The sequence below is a fragment of the Hyperoodon ampullatus genome, assembly GCF_949752795.1.
Source record: "Hyperoodon ampullatus genome assembly, chromosome: 4".
NCBI classification, from domain to species: Eukaryota; Metazoa; Chordata; class Mammalia; order Artiodactyla; family Ziphiidae; genus Hyperoodon; species Hyperoodon ampullatus.
Genome location: NC_136917.1, coordinates 166,635,492 through 166,655,750, shown reverse-complemented (window position 1 = coordinate 166,655,750; position 20,259 = coordinate 166,635,492). Strand labels below are relative to the sequence as shown.

The following is a 20,259-nucleotide window of genomic DNA, read 5'->3' as shown; positions in this document are numbered from 1 at the left end:
TGTACCTAATAGGGGAGAGGTGTGACAAAACATCTACAGGATAGTTTGGGTATAAAGACACATTTCTTCCAATAAGAATCTGATTCTGAATGACTGAAATACGAGCTAGAAACTCACACATGCTTAAAATAAGTCAGAGAGGCTCTTGTCCTGCATGGTATCTGGCTCCAGTGGTGCTAACCATTTCCAAGATGGCGCACGCAAGCACGCAGAGAGCAGGGTCATTAATGAATATACAAGTGCCATCAGGTTGATGAGGTCTGATGGATTTAGAATGAACTGGAACAATAACCTTGGTGAAGTTGAAGAAGTGATCAAAGGCTCAAAAGAGGCAACAGCAAAATCATTTACTTAGAGTGGATTAATAAACTGATAGCAGAAATATAGGCAAGCACAGAGCCACAATGACATCATAAAAAAAAGAAGTGTGCATCATAATCTATGTACGAGCCTAATCTGATGTAGAAGTTCCTGTGTTGTTTCTACCAGTATTTTGACAAAATGTTCTCTCTAGTTCTCCGTGCCTGGAAAACCCAGAGACTGTTCAGAAGAGAAAAAATCAAAAGGATGACAGATAAACAAGATGCCTCTTCCTTGGTTCAATGATTTAGAGATTTCTCTCCTAGAAACAAGGTCTAATGGTGATAAATCAGCAGCAGTAAGAAGCAAAGTGTTAGCAGGATGACAGAGGCCGGGTGTTTTCTGCCGTCTCTCCTAAAGGCCAAAGGAAAAAGTGACTTTAACACAGGCTGAAGAAGTTTAGGGTGGATATACAGTTGGACTACGCCCCTGAATGAGGGATTCGTTCTTCAGGTAGAGGTCTTCTTTTCTAAAATATGATATAGGAGCTCTCATTCGGAAATGTGGCAGGAAAAAAAAAGCCTGGTGAGAAATTGCTAGGTTAGACCCGGGGTCCTCTACCTGTGACAGAAATGCAAATAGGTTGACATTTAGATAGGTCATCTGTTTCTTTTTGTTAATTATCAGAAAGAATACAAACTGATTCGGGGGGTGGGCAGATAAAAAGATAATTCATTAAAATAGAAGGAGAGCGCGGCTCTAAGACAAAATGAAGTGAAAGTAACCGAAGCGAATTTTAGCAATCCCAGCAAGGAAACTTCAAAGATTAGAAAAATACCCGCTACATCATTGTTCCTGAGTCCTGACCCCATAAACTGCTCTCTGACTCAGCCCTGTCTTGCCAAGAGAACCTTCTGTACTGGGTGGTTTTAATCAGGACTCTCGCTGCAGGCTGGCTCTATTTCAACACCATATCAGTCTGATTGCTTAACTTTCCTTCACTTTAGGTTATTAAAATGGTCTCATTCCAGTTACAAAGAATGATGCTTGACCATTTTTACTTCAGTCCTAGTCTCCTACCCATCCTCCAACCTCCCAGCCTCAGGGAGCAGGCTGGACCGTGACCTCCAGCCCCGGCTGCTCCTCTCCCCTCCCCTTCCTCCTCTTTCTTTCTCTTGTACTGCTGTGGGGAGGGAGAAGAGATGTTTCCTGGCACTGAAGCAGCCGGAGGAGGCTCTGACGCTGGTCTCCTCTGCCTACGTGGCCCTCGGCTGTAGAAGCTGTGCGACCAGGTGGCTGTAACTCTCTGCTGCCCCAAGTGGACGGCCTCACTCTGCATCTTCTGACCCCATCTTGCTTCACCCTGAGCTTCCAGACTCCTGCAGGCACACACCCACATCCCCGACATCCCGGGACTCCTCTCTCCTGCAGGGGTCCATCCTCCTTGAAGGGACTTCAACTTGAGGGATCACAGTCCTTTCCCACTAACGTCTGACCATACCTCTATGCTCTCTCCCCTGTGCCCTGGTGGCACAAGGCGAGTCACCAGCTCTGAAGCTGAGCTGACAGCCAGTCTGGGAAGAAGATGCCAGTCTTCCTTTTTTGCTGCCACCTACACACTATGGCCTGTTTTTACCCGTATGACCACTCTTTCCCCAACACGGCTTCCTTCTTTCTCCCACTTCTGTTAAACTTCTCAACAGAAAAGGCCATCAAACCAGAGGGGTCTCTGGCTGTTTCCTTCATCCATTCTGTTTTAGCTCCTGGCTGCGATGCAGCCCAGCATGGATCACATATCACAGGGCTCCTGCATTCATAAAGGTTGTGGTCCCTGAGAAGCCTTAGCTTCTCCATAGAGCCAACACTTCCCCAACACCCAGAAGCAATCTCCTTTGGGAGTGACCAGCACTCCTGGCCTTTGTCACACTGTGTACCCTTCCTTCTACTCCCTGATAGAATTGAAAAAATGATGAGATCACATATTTTGGAAACAGGTCTGTTATGTATGGTGTGACATATCTCAAACTCACGTGTTTATGACTTTCGTCATTTTCATGTCAGGATGTTAACCTCTCATCTGTTGTCACTGATAAGCACTTAGTAGCTCAGCTGCTGAGGGGCCCGCTGAGGGCTTCTCAGTAAGAACATGTGAAGAAGCAAGTGGACATTTAGACTATAAACTCCAGGAGCTTGTGAGGAATATCGTGAGAGTTGCAGTCTGGGCAAACCTACCCTTGGCTGCTCTAGCTTTCCGAAGGGCTTGAGACTCTTGCTCAAGGCCGGGCTGCCGTGGGCCAGCAGTGGTGCTGAGATGAGCCACAGCTCCAAGGAGAGAAGGGACACTATCCTTGCCTCGGCAAGGCACTCCTTGTAGGCAGTGGCCCAAGCTCTGCAGCCATCCCTGGAGTGATAACCCTGGCTGGCCCACCGACTCAGGTGCCTTTGTTCCCCAGCAACCAGCCTTAGCAACAAGGGACTTGGGTTTTGCCCTGGCAGCTAGAAGTCAGATCCGGCTTGGTGAAGCCAGCTCTCCTGAGGAAGCAAACTTGCATAAAAGGTCCACCTCAACTTAATTCTGACTTTCTTTCTGTCATCTCGCCTTGCCTGGAACAAAAGCGTAATTAACCCATCATTTGTTTGGAGGATGCTATTTCTCTATTGGTTCATTAAGAGACATTATCCTCTCTGCTATTAGCTTGTGAAATTATTACTAATCCCACTGTGCACCTATGTTAAATAAACTACAGGCAAAGACAATTTCAGTCTCTGAGCATAATTTGCTACCGCCTGACCCCCAAACACAACAAGGTCTTAGAGTGTAGCTTGTTAAAGTCACTGCCTTTCTCCTTTTTCTCTAAGCAGATCTAACGGTCACTTATCACCAGCCGTTTCCACCTCCTCACATTCCCTCATTTGCCGCTTGGCTCCTGGCCACCTCTCCACAGTGTTTTCTGGAAGGCTGTCAGTCAGCTGCCCTGCCACGCCCCCTACGGATGGAGAGCTTCTCATTTCTAGGTCTTCCTCCTTTATGTCAGAGTTTTCCAAATGCTCCCGTCCCCTCTGAAACTACCCACACTTCCCTCAGATCCAGTGGCCACTTTGTTCTTCTCCCACTTTCTCACTTTGAGATAGCCACAGGAGGCTACCCGCGGTCACCTCCCTTCCTTTGCTGGCTTCTTCTGACTCAGAAGTCTACCTTTCTACATTTTCTGGGACAATCCTGCCTACTTCATTTAGCCATTTACTGTCTCTATGCATGCTTCTCCCCATGTTCTTTCATATCACCAGCTACCCTCTCCTCTGAACCATGTCATAGGTTCCAAAATCTCCCTCAGTATCCTTGCTTAAAATGTGCTACTTCCCAAAATACCCTGCCCAAAAGTGGGCCCCAGATTTCTCTTCTCTGAAGGTAACCTGCCAAGCCTACGTGACCCAGCCCTGGACACTCACCACTCCACTCTCATCTTCACCCCTCCTCCCCTCACTTACCAGTTTCCAGCCACACTCCTTGTGAGTCAGGGTTATCGGTTGAGTTGTGCCCTCCCAAAGATACACTGAAATCCTAACCCCAGGTACCTCTGAAAGGGAGCTTATTTAAAAACAGGGTCTTCGCAGATGTAATCAAATTAACATCAGGTCATTAGAGTGGGCCCTAATCCAATATGACTGGTGTCCTTATGAGAGGAGAAGAGACGCAGACGGAGACACACAGAGAGGAGAAGGCCACGGGATGTCAGAGGCAGTCATCGTAGTGATGCATGGATAAGCTGAGGAACAGCTAGGACTCAGGGCCACACCAGAAGCCAGGAAGAGGCGAGGAAGCATTCGTTCTACCAGAGCCTCCGAGGGAGCCTGGCCCTGCTCATACCTTGATCTTGGACTTCCGGCTCCAGGACTGTGGAGAATCAATTTCTGTTTTTTTAGGCCCTCCCCAAAGTGTGGTACTTTGTTCCAGCAGCCCTGGGGGACCAACACACTCCTGGAGTACACACAGCCCAGCCTGCCTCGGGCTGCTTTGCGGCCGGGGCACTTCTCCTCAGAGACTAAGTCTGTGCTTCCCTCTCACTGCTTCCGGGCTCTGCTCAAACGCTGTTCCTCAGAGATGACTTTCCTGACCCCCTTACATGAAACAGCAGTTGATTCCTGCCGCCCTCCATCACCCTCTCCCTTCATTTCCCTGCTATGTTTTCTTCATGGTCGGCACCACCACCTGACATGTGATAGACCTACATCTTTATTTGTTTACTGTTGCCTCCCCCATTCATCTGGGTCTAGTTCATTCACTGCTGTACGGCCAGGGCCAAGAACAGAGCCTGGGATTGTATGGCTGATCAATGAATATCAGTTGAATGAATATACTCATGAATTCCACTTTCACATAATATCAGTGTGTTAATCACTGGGACCTGTTTGCTTGTTCTTTTATGCTGGCATGTGCAAACGGTCCTTTGATTCTAACTTCCCAGTGGCAGTGGCTGAATCTATTTGTTTCAACGGTGGCTCAGCACAGGGTCACACACAATGCATGCTTTCAATGTGTACTCGAGCCCATAACGGATTTCAAAATGTGAATTATGAACAATACAAGTAAAGCAGATATGTATAGATATTCTGTCTATAACACTATGAGATTGTCAGGAAGAGATTTCCTTAATTTATATTTTCCACATATACTAACAATAACCCACGTGTCTTACCCCACTTACTCTGACTGGAAGTCTATGTGCATTTTCTCTGCAGCGATGCGGCTTCATTTTGCGGTCTGGGAGACGAAAGCTCAGAGAGGTAAAGAAACTTGTCCGAGATCACAGAGCTAGAAAGAAGGAGAGCAGCCAGGGTTCAAAGGCAGGCAGCCCGGCTCCAGGGCCGTGCTGTCAGCTCAGTGGTGTGCTGTCTCCTGACATCTCGTAACTCACAGAGGCTCTTTTTCAAAAACTGTGGAACAATTTATGATGAAGGAAGCAGAAGAAATGATTCAAAACTAATCAACTGAAAAGATGGATAGCACCTTCTCTTGAATTCTGTGAGGTAGAAAGAACTGAGAATAAAATAGAAATTACGAAGCACTTAAATTTAGTAGATAGGAACAAGTCTGATTTTTTTTTAACATATGAAATGCTCTAAATCAGTCTGAGTAGAATAAAAATTATGGGAGAGTGGGACAGTATGCACATTTTTATACAGAGAAGTCAATTTCTATGTTCTAGTTAACAGCACTGAAGAAAATAATGCTACTGGGAAAAAATTAGTGTAAATGGTACAAATATATTGAAACTATATGGACATGATCTCATACACACACGCACGCACACACGCGCGTGCACACACACACACACTCTCCAAAGGACTGATAACCTTAAGTCTAACCCCTATTCCATCAAGTCTAAGTGATTGTGACTTCAGCTATATTTTCTGGCAACTTCTAATTTAAAATCCAGTGTACTCATCACTGTAGGAAGTAGGAATTTTTCTCTGACTCCACAAGGCTAGGTTTTAAGCATTTTGCAAACAGACTCACAGGATGGGGATTTGCTTTTCCATGGAGATTATTTGCACAAGGTGTTATATTGCCCTGCTTACATGTTGTTCCTCCAGGGGGTTGTGGATCCCTTAAAGGTAGGATCTATGATATTAGTATTTGATTCTCCTACTAAACCAGAACAGGCTGTCGATAAACTCTTCTTTCCACTAGAACTGGAAATTCCATTTCTTTAAAAACAAGAAGTGTTTTATTGGAGTTAGGATGACGAAAATTGGGAAGAGTTTCTTTGGGAGTTAGCAAAATAAAATCTGCGTTGGTTTCTTAGAGAAATTGTTCTTATCTTCAGATTGCATACGCTGACTGTCTAAGATCTTCAAATACTTGGGTTACACATTTGATGGCTGAAGACAATCTCTCATATACAAAGAGGCCATCAGGCCAAAATCTAAATTAAATCACTGGTGGTCACCAGCCATTCATCCATTACAGAGACATGGATATAAGTCCTTCTCACGTGTAACATCATACGATAAAGTCTGAGTTTTTACAAAGGCACACTATTTAAGTGAACGGTCTTATGTTTAAAAAATACATTTTAAAATTGTTAAAAGTTTTAGATTTAATTGTATTAAACTTATATTAAATTTAATTTATTAATTTATAATGAAATAAAGTATTCAAACATTTAAAAATAATCCCTTCTTGTCACATAAAAAATGTGCAAATACATTTTTATCTCTAGACAACATACTGCTTTGAATGCCATCATGTAGCATACCCATGGATACATATGCCCCTGTCTGTGTATGCATGACCGGTGTGAACTGGGGGTGCCCACCAGCCTACTCTATTTATGCATGAGAAGAAATGGGGGAAAACACAGGAGGGAGGAGCGTAAATAAAACCAAATCATTATAACCCATGAGAAGCACTTAGTATTATCCCTCAATCAATGGGATGTCCTTAATGTTCTTAACTGATGAAGGTTCCCAGAAAGAATGAAAAAAGGATTTTTGAAAAACCATTAAAAAATTATCAACATTTAGGCACCTCCTAAAAGATGCCTATAGTACATACAAATGAGCAGGTTTTCATGTCTAAAAACTACCTAGATTATCTAAAGCTCATTTTATGATGACATTCCCAACAATTTAGGAGGCAGCGTGCATGGCAGACATAGTTCAAATATCACTGACAGACATCCACGCCAATCACACCTCTACTCTTTAAAGCCGGGGGACCCGCCTACATCTTAGCTACTCATCAGCCCACAGAAATGAGCTGCACAAGATGAGCTGTGGTGTGTTTGCTACAATGCCTGGATCTTCTGCTTCCACTGTCTCCTTCCCCCCTCCTCTTTTGTTTTTCCTCACCTGCTTTTCTTCTGATCTTATCTCAGTCTGACTTTGAACTCTTGTTTGCATGACACCCTCCTATCCCAATTTTTGGACACTTGCTGGTCTTCAAAGCATTTCCTAACTGAATGTTGTGCCCCGGGTGAGGGCACCCAGTGGACTGCAGACTCTCCCGTAGTCACTGGTGGTTGCTGAGCTAACCACACCCATCCTTCTCCCCTCATTTCCACCTCCCTGCTGGGAGGGAACCAGGAGAATGCCTCAAATCCAAGTTCACTAGAGCAGTAGGAGAAGTTAGGGACACGGTTTCTGTCTGCTGATTTATGGAAGTGAATTCTCAACTTTGTACCTATGAGATCCGGCATCATTTTGAACAAAACTGAATTTCTTGGCTTCATTCTGTGAAAACTGTACAAAGCACTGTAATAAGGAATGAGAAAGCCATGATTTATGACCCTCCACATACAGGAGATTTAATTCTGCCTTTTGCTCAGCGGACTATCCATTGTGTGGACAAAGTCAATACCAATAATGAAATGTAGACGGAAGGGCTAAATCAATTCAATAAAATGCAATAAAGGACTAGAAGACTAGAGTAAATTTGGAAAGTATTTGGACAATAGGTAATTACAAAAATCAATGCTTGTATATGAAGAGATGACAGGCAGCCATCAGTCACAAAGGAAGAACCATTAATGATGGTTTGGGCTTGAGTTAGAATGAGAGAACAAAATAGGTCTGTGCAAAGTCCCTACACATCTGTGTATCTGTGTGTGTGTGTGTGTGTGTATACACACGCCCACACGTGAGCTCCCAGTGTGACTGAAGGAGAGATGAAGAGAAACTCCAGATGGCTCACTCTGCATTTTATGTAGGCCTCCTACATGTGCCCGGTTCCTCTGGCTCACTTTTACTAACTTTGATCTCATTTTGTCAACATGACATCAGGCTGTGCCCTACATACCTTTTCCTTCCTTGTCATCCCAGCCTCCCCGGTACCCGGAGGACATTATCATGAGGTCCTGTCTGTGTCCGGAGCCTTTAGGAGGTGGAGGAGAGGAATGAATTCCACATGAACCACAGCTCTAAGGACCAGCTGTCGGGAGAGGTGATACAGGCAACCTTGGGGGCACCCACAGCAAAATTAAAAAATGATCACACATACACCCAGACATATACATACACACATAGGATAAAATAGTAACTTAAGTGTCTTAACTGTGTTCCTGGCCAAAAAAGAATATGAATAAATGAGTACGTCACCACTTAGCAGTTTGCATCCATTAAGTCATTTAGTCCCTACAGGGACTCTACAGGGGAGGTATCAGCAGCTCTATTTTAAAGATAAGAGTCGACAATCAGTTTGTTCAAGGAGACACAGCTGGTGAGTAGGGAAGTGGTGTGGGAAGATGTATCTCTCCGACACTGATGCGTGTGCTGGTCACCCCTTCCCTCACACCACCTTTTGTCTCCCACAGGGCATTGGGATGCTTCTGATGTGGCCATACACAAGTCCGTAGTCAGTTAGCTGTTGGGTGCCATTGCTATGGAGAGGCTTCAAGGCCAGTCATGGATCGTGTAGACAGAGGCAGCAACTTTGAACTTGCCCAGTCATGGCATCTGACTGCGTTGTTTCATGTTTGGCCCCTGACAGTTCTTTCTCTTCTGCCCACAGCTGAGCAAGCTGATAACAAAGCTCTCATGCCTCTTCCTTTGGCACCAGTAGGAGGTTCAAGCCATGCAAGTCCCTGTCTGCATGTATGAACCCCACCCTGGTACAGCCCATAACCACCGCCAAATCCCTGAGCCATTCTTCTTCCCTGTGCTCTCCAGCCAAGTTCAGCCCCATATGGGAGCTGCCCTGCTCACCCTCATAAGCCTCATTATGTGAGTAACACACCTTTTCACACCCTCGTGGGGTGTGTGCAGTATCCTCAGTCTTGACATGAGTCTTCACCAAATTTGGGGGAGGAGTCCTGCTGTTGAGGGGTAGCCACACGACTTCTGAATCAACTTTATGCCAGTCATGGGGTGAAACACTTTCATGGTCTTTAGAGAAACCCTCAAAGGCATAATCTTCCAAAAATGATGGTATGTTACCCCTTAATCAGAAATCTATCCTTCATTTTGAATGGCTATTTTGTTTTTTACTAAAGGCACAGAATGATTACAGTAATTACTATTTGCGACAGGAACCACATAACTTCATTCTTAGATCATTTTAAGAGTATTTTTTGACACTTTAAGGTTATCTTAGATGAACAATAATTTCTTTTATCTCAGCCTTGGCACTACTGATATTTGGGTCTGGATAATTCCTCGTTATGGAGGCTTCCCTGTGTATTATAGAATGTTCTGCAGCATCCTTTGTAACCAAGAAGGACCCTATGGGGCCTTCCCAGGACAGACCCTCTGTGTTGTCCACCTGTCTCTTGTCTGTAGAAAATCTTTAGCCAAAGAATAAATTTAATCAGACAAGTGAGAAAATGCAGAAAGAAAGGGAAACAGTCAAGCAAGACAAAGTAATAATAGTTTGGCCATTAGACAAAGTCGAAGAACTTTAGTTCCTCCCCAAGGGCTATAGATAATATTCTGAGCCATATTCTTTGAGCTGATTTGTAGATACTGAAACACCCACCTGGCGGAAGAAGTTAACTACATGATGCCCAGACTGAAGCTGTGACATAAGCTCCTCCATCTTGCACAATTCCAAGAACTGGCCTCAAGGACATGGAAACGAGCCGACCCTGAAACTGAAGACTAACTGTACTTAAAATAATCAAGATGACCCTGAGCAGACCATGGCATGACCAATTTCGAGAGGACTGTCAGAGCTGACTGTGCTGTTCTGCAGGTAACCACGTCTGCCACTTATACACCCCTGAAACCCCCCTTTAAAAGCTCTTGCCCCCTGATCAGCAGTTGGTAGCTGCTTCTTGGACACAGGTCCACCTTCTCCCCAGGTTGCTGGCCTCCTGAATAAAGCAATCTTTCCTTTCCTACCAACACTTGTCTCTCAAGTACCAGCTTTTGAGTGGTGAGCATCTGAACCTGAGTTGGGTTAAAACCCTGACTGCTACCCACTAGATGCTGAAGGCTCCACCACGACCTTCTTCAGTTCTGACGACCAAAGATACCCCCAGATGTTGTCAAGTGTCCCTCGGGAGGCAAAATCACACCTGGTTGAGAACCACTGCCTTATATTCTTTCCATAAAGAAATATGACTGTTCTAGTAAGAGCAAGCATTGGTCAAGCCCTCCAAAGTCCCAGGGGAAGAGAGACAGGAAAAAAAAAAATGAAAAGCTGCTAGGCTATATACATCTCAATGCAAGCAAGCAAAATCTATAATAAATTGTAATTATATCTTCAAATCTCTTCCTTCCACTCTTAAACTAATTTAGACTCATCCTCAAATTGCTTACATGCTATGGAGATGACTCTTTGTAGCTTATAAAATCTCTTCTAAAAATTTGATTACTCAGCTGCTCATATGCAAACGCTTTGTCCCTTGTCTAAAAAATCAGAGTTAGCTGTGCTGACCACTGTGATTTTCCAGAAATATCACACACCACAATTTATGCACTTTAAAGTATTCCAAAAACTTAAAGCATGTTAACAACTGTTTACATGCTGGACACAGACAGTAGTCTCTTTAACAGAACACATGTATCTGTACGATATCCACTGGCATCTTTGTAAATGGCTCAGAATGCTTGGTTATAACACAAAGCTGGTTTATTGCCTAAAGTTCCCACTTTACCAATGAGTTTTCCAGAAAGGACAGAGGATACCATATATTGATGTGGTAATCCTGCTGTAATTTGACGAGACAACAAAGATGCTTTGTATTTCTTTAGGATTTAGAAGCAGAGATGACTCCAGAGATGGAATTGGGAAGAAAAAGGCAAATCACACCAAAAGAATAGCATTTCATAATCTTGTTTCTGTGATACCAGCATATATCCTTGGTCTTCTATTCCTTCAGTATTCAAATATAAAAAAGAAGAATGTATATATAGACATGCCAAAAACTTAGATGAAAAGTGCTATGCTTCAGTCATAAATGTGGATCTAAGTTTTGATAACATAACTTTAAGTTTCGTGTTTCTTTCTTTTTCAACATTACTCTGAACACCTAAGAGGTGATGAATCTGACACCAGTCATTTGCGATTCCAAGTAGTGCTTACCTCGGCTTTAATTTTATTGTCTCCAAAGCAGAGGTGCTGTAAATAGGCTGCAGCATTAGACTGGACCGAAGGAAACTGATGTTGCAACATCTGAATCACTTCAGGCAGTTCCGGGTCTCTCCATCCAAATTCTCTGAACAAAAGGAAGGCAGGAGAACATGAGAGGGAAATCCTGAAATACAGTTAGCCTATGGTTAACTCACTTATGTAACGCCTATGAGAGTTTACACGGGAATATTTCACAACTGATTGTTCTGGTTTCCTTACCCGTGCACCAACTTAAAAAAGGATTTGAAAAGATTTCCTTGAGTAAATGGTTTGTAAGTATATACATGTGTACATATACATATATAATCTTAAATGTATCAACTGAAGTTACATGTTTATGAAGACTGAAAAAAATGACTTAAAATGGCACATGATTTTATTAATATAGACATGTTTCATTTAGGCTTCAGTAGATAATTTATAAGATCACATTTATTTTCTAATATGTTATTTCAACAGTCTTATTCAGGTACAGCATTTAGTTAAATTATCAGAAAAGAGAAAATATAACTGGATGGGTCCAATCTAAAATGTCACAATAGCAGTTAATGTCATCTTTGTTACATTTATAATTATTATTGTTATTATCATAACATAACAATTTTCTAGGGATAAAAGTATTGTAACAAGAAGCCTTTACAGGGCTTCCCTGGCAGCACAGTGGTTAAGAATCTGCCTGCCAATGCAAGGGACACGGGTTTGAGCCCTGGTCCGGGAAGATCCCACATGCCGCAGAGCAACTAAGCCCGTGAGCCACAACTACTGAGCCCATGTGTTACAACTACTGAGGCTATGAGCCACAACTACTGAGCCCGTGTGCTACAACTACTGAGCCTGTGAGCCACAACTACTGATCCTGTGCTCTAGAGTCCGGGAGCCACAACTACTGAAGTCTGCGGGTCTAGAGCCCATGCTCCACAACAAGAGAAGCCACTGCAATGAGAAGCCCGTGCACTACAACGAAGAGTGGCCCCCACTCGCCACAACTAGAGAAGGCCCACGCATAGCAATGAAGACCCAGCACAGCCAAAAATAAAATAAGTTAAAAACAAATAAATACATTTGTAAAAAAAACCCAAAGAAGCCTTTATAAAAGGAAATAATTTATTTAAAGAGTTAGGTTTATTCAAACTATGTTAATAAACCTTATGCATGGTACATTCTTTTCCTGTATCCTCCTGTTTACATCTGAGCTACTCCAAGAAGCTGGTTGTTTATTTAACTTTAAGAAATATGCTCCAGGATACTTAAATCCATTCTAAAACACAAGGTTAACTGTACCATTATGCAAATGAATATTCTTTCGTGAAGTCGATCAGCTCAACAAGTTAGAGCATGGAGCTAACAGGGCCGGATGTATGGGTTCCATTCTTGCATCAGGGAGCCAATTTTTAACAGAGACATAAAAAAGCAACCTCTGAGACCACAGATAAAAACCTGACCCCACGAGCCACAAAAGGCTACTATTTCTCCGAAGGCCAGGCTGGAAGAGAGACAGCTTTGCAGCAATCACTCGACTCCTGGAAAAACAACTCAAAAGCATACATCCTATTGATGCGAGGTCAGTGCTGTCATCTCAGAAGAGGAGTCATGAAAAATGGGACAGAGACGGAGCAGACAAAGGTTAAAAGTTTCCTCATAGATTCTAACCTATTCTCTTTATCTTTTCTTTATCACGACTGGTAGAGGTTGTCAAGCAAACCGTGAAGCATGTTGGTGCTTCCTTACAGCTACTGAAGACAATGTGGAATAGGATTCCTTTTGAATTGGCTCAGTTTTTATGGGAAAGATAAAGCATTCAATTTAACGTGCAGTAAGTACCTAATAAATTTACCTAAAATCTTAGGCAGACACCCATTTTCAAAGGGGATATAGTACAGGAGCAACTTTACCACAAAACATACTTAAGTGGTTGCTGATAATGGACAAACAATCAGATTTTTTTTTTTTTGGCTAGGTGATCACAGTAGAAAAAAAATATGGATGAAAACACAGGAAGCCTGTTTTTCTTTTTAATTTCATTTCCTTCCGTTGCCTGATTCTAAACCACCTCAATGTGCAACATCCAGAAAGCACAGTCTTTTTTCTTATAATAGCAGCCTCTTAAAATTATATCCTTTGTTCAAGTTAAATCAAAATCTACAGAATACCTGTAAATTAAAATTAAAAGTGTCATGTAAAGACACTGGATGGCTAAGATGAATTCAGGTAAGCCCTTGCTATTGGAAAGTGATTAGTAAAGAATTCATTTCAGCCTATTTTATTAACCGGATGGGAATTGCTCTATTAGGCTTATACGGCATAGATCAAGAAGGTCTTTGAACAAGAGCTCTGGAGGAACAGTCTTAGGGGCTCTGCACTCACGCAAATACACGGCCTTGCTAGTGTTGATGCATGCATGCACAAATGCACACATGAGAATGCATGCATGCATGCACATGCACGCACACGTGCGCACACACACATACACACACACACGCACAGCCCAAAATCAATAGAAGGAGGAAAATTCCAAAGAGTCATCCAAGTCTCTTTCTCTAGAAAAGCTTTGTGTTACCTAGATGAGATTCTGCTTGGATTTTGTGCTGCCCATGTGCTTCTAGGGAAGAGCTAGAGGAAATAAAATGTCTATCTTATTTGGGCCAGAATTCAGTACAAGGCATGGATTCTTTACATGAGGTCTTTTTTTTTTTCAATTGATGTATAGTTGATTTACAGTGTTGTTAGTTTCACATGTACAGCAAAGTGATTCAGATATATATGTGTGTGTGTGTGTGTGTGTGTGTGTGTGTATTCTTTTTCAGGTTCTTTTCCCATATAATTATTACAAAACACTGGGTGTAGTTCCCTGTGCCATACCGTAGGTCCTTGTTGGTTATCATTCACTCGAGGTCTTAATCCTTAAGAACAAAGAGTGCTCACAAGACAAAAAAAAAGTTCTGGAAAAGACAAAACCAGCAGAAGAACAGCACAAGGGAAGTTATGGGGCCATAAGAGAGGTTGACAGATTTGGGAAAGGTGTGCATTCAGCCGGGCTGGCTGTGTGACAGGAGGCCATGGCGGGGGTGGCGGGTGGGCGCTGTGTGGGAATTGCGGGGCGGGTGGTGGAGATGAAGCTGGAAAGCAAGGTTAGCATGAGAGCACGTAGAGCCTTTCACTCAAAAACAAAAAGTCTGGGCCTGGTCTGCGGTCAGTACTGTGACAAAGAAATCTAAGGAAATTTCGATATGTTCAGGCTTATAGAACAGACCAAAAAAAAAAAAAATCTTAAGTAATACTGCTAGTACAAACCAAAAGTCAGTTGCCAAGTTTCCCTGTTCACATGCTTTCACGCTTTAATCCTTAACGAGCCTTATGTAGTTTCCTTTCATTTCATGCAGGAGGAAATTTAGACTTAGAGATGTTGATGAACTTAAGTGGTGGGGCGGAAATAAAACTCTAGCTTTCTGCTTTCAAATAGATAAATTTAACCGTCTAACAACGATGCCTGCTGTAATCACTCTCTTGAAGTCATGTCTAAAACAGAAATAAGGTCTAAAAACAGTGATTTTTTTTAGACCATGTCTAAAAAATAAACATGTTTAAAACCGTGTCCCTAGGGGACTTGTGACAATGCCAGAAGACAGTTTTGGTTGTCACAACTGGAAGATGCTACTGGCATCCAGGGAGCAGAGGCCAGGGATGCTGCTCAACATCCTACAATGCAGATACAATCCCCTATGACAGAGAACTGTCGTACCCAAATATCATGAGAGCTAGGACTGAGATACCCTGGTCTAAACATGGACTGGATTTGATCATTTTTGTTGAGTAAGCATGTTATGGATATTTTACTCCATGATTACTGTAGTAGAGCTGGCATAGGATTTGGCATCAGGATAATTAGGGAAGACTTCAGAACTTGAGCATCTGGCTTTCTCCCTTCTAGACTATAAATACAGGAGAGTCCCTTAGTGCTTGCTAGTCTTGGTTTCCATGGATCAAATACAGAGAATAATACCACCTATTTCATGGGACTTCTTTTTAAAAGACACCATAAAATAATCTATATGAAAGTGAAAGTGCTTGGCAAACTATTAAAATATACTAGATATATACTACTAATTGTTACTCTAAGATTGTTATAAGGGTATATATATATATATATATATATATATATATATGTATATTTTACAAATTTATATCATACCCATTTAATTAAAAAAATAACCTTTTACTGTTGTGTATTCATTTAGACATTAGACTTATTTGAAGGAATATAAGTGTAAGAAGAGATACTACCGTAGCCTGTAGTAAAAAACTGTGCATTAAAATGTGCCATTTTGGGCTTCCCTGGTGATGCAGTGGTTGAGAGTCCACCTGCCGATGCAGGGGACGCGGGTTCATGCCCCGGTCCGGGAAGATCCCATATGCCGCGGGGCGGCTGGGCCCGTGAGCCATGGCCGCTGAGCCTGAACGTCTGGAGCCTGTGCTCCGCAACGGGAGAGGCCACAACAGTGAGAGGCCCGCGTACCGCAAAAAAAAAAAAAAAAAGTGACATTTTGAAATGATTTTTCCCCCATCTCCCTTCAGAGGCAGAGTCCTAGGAAGAGCAAAGTGTTTTGGATACAGTCAGAGTTGGTTCAGATCCTGTTCCTCTGTGAGCGTTTGTCCTGTCTGTGTCTTGTTTCCTGCTGAAGCTCCACTGGCTGGCATGTGAGGTCTGCTCTGAGTAAATGTCCATGGAGTCCATCTGTTATACTGAGATAATAATTTCTCCCTTAGAGTGTTGTTGGGATGATCAGAAGTAATATATAGGAACCCCTTAGAGCAACGTCTGGCACACAGTGTGGGCCCTCAAGAAATGCCAGGTGTTGTATATAACTAGCTGAAGAAGAGAAGAATGAAAAATAAGAACCATCTACAATTTTCTACAGAAGCCCAGCTCGTAACTCTCATTTGTTACTGGGCTTCACTTGAGAAATGTTCATGGAACTGGAGAACATGCAAATGTAACCTTTTCTCCATTAAAACTTGTCACACAGACCGACAATATTGTGACTAAACCGTCACTCTTATAAGGACTCTCTGAGTTGTTAAAATTACAAGGCGCTTAGCACAGAGCTAAATAGCAAACAGTTTGAAATTTGTTACTGTGTTAGGCTGCCGCTGAATCAGAGCTGATGTACTGTCACAACATTTTTATCAAGTTGACTTCCGTGTCGAAAAGAGCCCCAGGGCACTCAGAGTCTTCAGAAATTCAAACTGTGATTTTTCAGCAAAGCTTTATGTCGGAGGGAGAGGGTTCACTTTTGACTGCAAGGTCAATAAACTACATTGGTAGCGGGGCTGTAGGGACATTATTTAAGGGTATGAAAATCTCAACTGTTTATAATCTTTTGAACTCTAGCTAAAAGTTTTAAAGACCATATTGGCTTTAACTTCTCCATCCAGAGCCAATGAGATGAGGTGTTTTGTTTTTTTGATTTGGTCTTGTTGAAATGATGGGGTTAAGGGGATGCAGAGACAGTGGTCACAAGAATAAGTTAGGTGGAAAGATTTTTTTTTTCTTAAAATGGAGATGTTTTCATGCTTGTTGACAGATAAGAACTTATCCAATGATAAACACATGGAAGCACGACTGTCTTAATTCTCATCCCTGAATAGTTTGTCGCCAAAACAAAAACCTGCCCTTTATAGGGTTAATCACATTTAAAAAACACATCTTTGCTTTTATATAAATGGTAGCACTGGAATTATGACTGCCTAGAAAGCAAACACAATTGCCATAGTTTTTAGAAAGCAGCGTCTCTCTCCAAGCTTTACATTTTGAGAAACCAACAGCGTTAATTCACTCAACCATAGTTTCTCGACCTGTCTTTGGATGGAGCAACCATACTACTCCTTGTAGACATGTTTCACTCCCGGGAAACTAGAAACTGGGACCACGAAGCCAGCAGTTCTTCCCTATTGTCAGTGACTTTTTTCTCATCTAAAATCTGTATATTAATTATACCCTCTCCTTTCAAGAAATACTGAAGCAACTCAGGCAAATCATCTATGAGGATGTGATGAAACAGGAATGAAAAATCAGGCACACAAAAGAGAGAGAATGCAAATGTGATGAGTACAAGGCCAGCATGCTTGCTTAACGTGTTGCAAATTTGACTCTTTCTTTACAAACTGCTCTGCTGTCAGAAGAGAAACTCATAGAGGAGAGAAGGGGCCGTCCCTGTTAGGTGAAAGGACACAATCCCCACCACTTCATGCACTGGGAAATCAGGAAGAAAGGATCTGGGATCTCTCTACCTGTCCCACTATTTGTGGCAGGTCTCTGGTTAGGATACTGTGGTAGACTGAATCATGCTCCAAAGGTGTCCAGGTCCTAATCCTTGGAACATGTTAACGTCACCTTACACGGCAAAGCAAACTTCACAGAGAATCAGAAGGTAACAGACCACTGAAGTAAGATGATACGCTGCTGCTTCTGAGAACAGAGGAAGGGGCCAGGAGCCAAGGAATGTGGCACTTGAAGCTGGAAAAGGCAAGGAAAAGGATTTTGCCCAGAACCTCTGGAAGCAGCATGGCCTTGCTGACTCCTTACTTATGGGCCAGTACACCTGACTTCAGACTTCTGGCCTTCAGAACCATAAGAGAAGAAATGTGTTTTTTTACATTACTGACTTTGTGTTAATTTGTATATCAGATGCAGAGGCCCATTTGACCCCAGGATATGGCCCTCCTAAGCCTAGAAGAGACCACCCCATTGGAGTGACTCCAAGGGTGTAGCGGGAGCGGTCTGGAGTATCCTAAGAGGCACCACCTCCAATTTATTGCCTCTGGGAGTCCTCCCTGACTTCTGATTATCAGGCAGACGCCTCTATTAATTTATCCTGAATTCCCAACCACCTCCTGTTTATCTATTTGGAACTGCAACTTCTCAGACCCTCAGCTTATTTCAGTAAGGCCAGTAGCCACCACTTCTCGCCATATTCCCGCAGGCTGCCTGGCTTCCTGCCTCACCTTGGGATTCAGCCGTGAACCCCTCACTCCTCCAGCCAACGTTCACTGAGTGGCCACTGAGGATGCAGTATTGGATGCGGCAAAAGTTCCCGTCCTTGGGGAACCTTCTAATGGTAACTGGCAATTAATTACTGAAAGGGTACAATATATTCTTTGCCAGATAGTGATCAGTGTGTATTGGGTTGAATAGTGTCCCCCCCAAATTCAAGTCCACTCGGAACCTCAGAATGTAACTTGATTTGAAACAGGGTCTTTGCAAATGTAATTCAGGACCAAGATGGGCTCTCACTGGATTAGGATGGGCCCTAAATCCAATGGCAGTGTGCTTATAAGAGACAGAAAAGGACACACAGAGACAGAGAGAGGAGGTGACATGAAGATGGAAGCAGAGATGGCAGGGATGTGGCTACAAGCCCAGGGATGCCAAGGATTTCCTGCAACTGCCAGAAGGAGAGAGGCATGGCATGGTTTCTCCTTCGGAGCCTCTAGACAGAACCAACCCTGCCAACACCTTGATTTGGGGCTTCTGATCTCCCGAACTCTTACAGTATAAATTCTGCTGTTTTCAGCCACTTAGTTTGTGGTACTTTGTTATGGCAGCCACAGGAAACTGATACAAGCGTGATGGGAAGAATAAAGCAGAGCAGACGTAGGCCAGACGTGTGTGTGTGTGTGTGTGTGTATCCGTTGACACTGAAAACACAGTGGCTGTGGAAGACCTTCCCAAGAAGGTGACCTGGGGCACAGACCTACAGGTGCTGCCGGGTGGAAGGGACGTTCCGAAAGGGAGAACAAGACACTGAGGCAGGAGCACACTTGGCATGTCAGACAAGAGGTGAGAAGACCAGCGAGTGAAGTGGAGCAAGTCTTGGGGACCATGTTGAGAGAGGCAGTGGGGCCCAGATTACACAGCATTTGTCAGCCTCAGCAGGCCGTTGGCTTCTTCTCCGACAGATCTGGGAGCCATCCGAATGTCGTGATCTGGTTCATATTTTTAGAGGATCGCTCTGTCGGTGGTGGCAAGGACGTATGCATCTGTCAAAACTCATAAACTACAGGCCTAAAGTGGCATGTCTATTGTCTATACCTTGATCACGCTGGGTCTACAGAGGGGATCCCTCTGGCTGTGGGGGTGAGAACAGACTGTGGGGGGCCGGATGGATGCCAAAGAGATGCCCAGTGGATCCCTCCCATAAGGCCCCTCTCCTTCTCCCATCTGCTGGTCCCCATGAACTGGCAACCCCTGTTGCCTTACATCTCAGGCCCAGCCTGGAGCCAGTGGGGTGGACTGGTTAGGCCAGGACCCCCTTCTGGGGACTGGCATCTATTATTTCAGAGGAAGCAGGAGCAGCTTCAACTAGCAAGTTTTCTACCGGGCTGAACTGCAGAGAGACTAACAGTAAAATAACGGGAAAATCGGTTATTTCTGAACTATTACAGATACTGGGCACCTTAAGTAAATCCTAGCCCAACCATAGGCTTTTAGGGGTTGAGAGGTGAAAATAATGTAAAATGTTCAGGCAAAATGTATGCCATTATTTACCATTTTTAATCCCATGTATTTTCAGTACCAGTGAATTCTACTTCTGTTGAAGACTTCTAAAAGTGCATTAGATTACAAAGAATATTATCAGTTTTACTGTAATACTTATTCAGTAACAATTGAGTTTTAAATACTATTTATTTATTCATTAATGCAACTAGACTTTTTCAATAAAAACATGCCCCACAATAAAAAAATAACTTCATACCTACAAGCATTTGGTTGCCCTGGAAATTCTAAAAGGGTGTGCTTAGTGATAACAGCCCAAGGGAAAAGAACAACAAATTAGTACCCATAAACTTCTCCTTGTAAGCCATAATGACTTTATGGAAAATGTTTA

At 43.1% G+C, this 20,259-nt stretch overlaps 1 protein-coding gene across 4 annotated transcripts in view; it reads right to left on the bottom strand.

The window, feature by feature from the left end:
* Positions 1–20,259, bottom strand: part of CTNND2 (catenin delta 2) — a gene marked incomplete at both ends in the record, with an annotated part of 950,049 nt that overhangs the window by 255,510 nt on the left and 674,280 nt on the right. For all 4 annotated transcript variants that reach the window (XM_079701889.1, XM_079701890.1, XM_079701891.1 and 1 more), the window contains one exon: positions 11,327–11,459. In XM_079701889.1, coding sequence (XP_079558015.1) covers positions 11,327–11,459 — 133 coding nt within the window. The remainder of the gene's footprint in view (positions 1–11,326; positions 11,460–20,259) is intronic.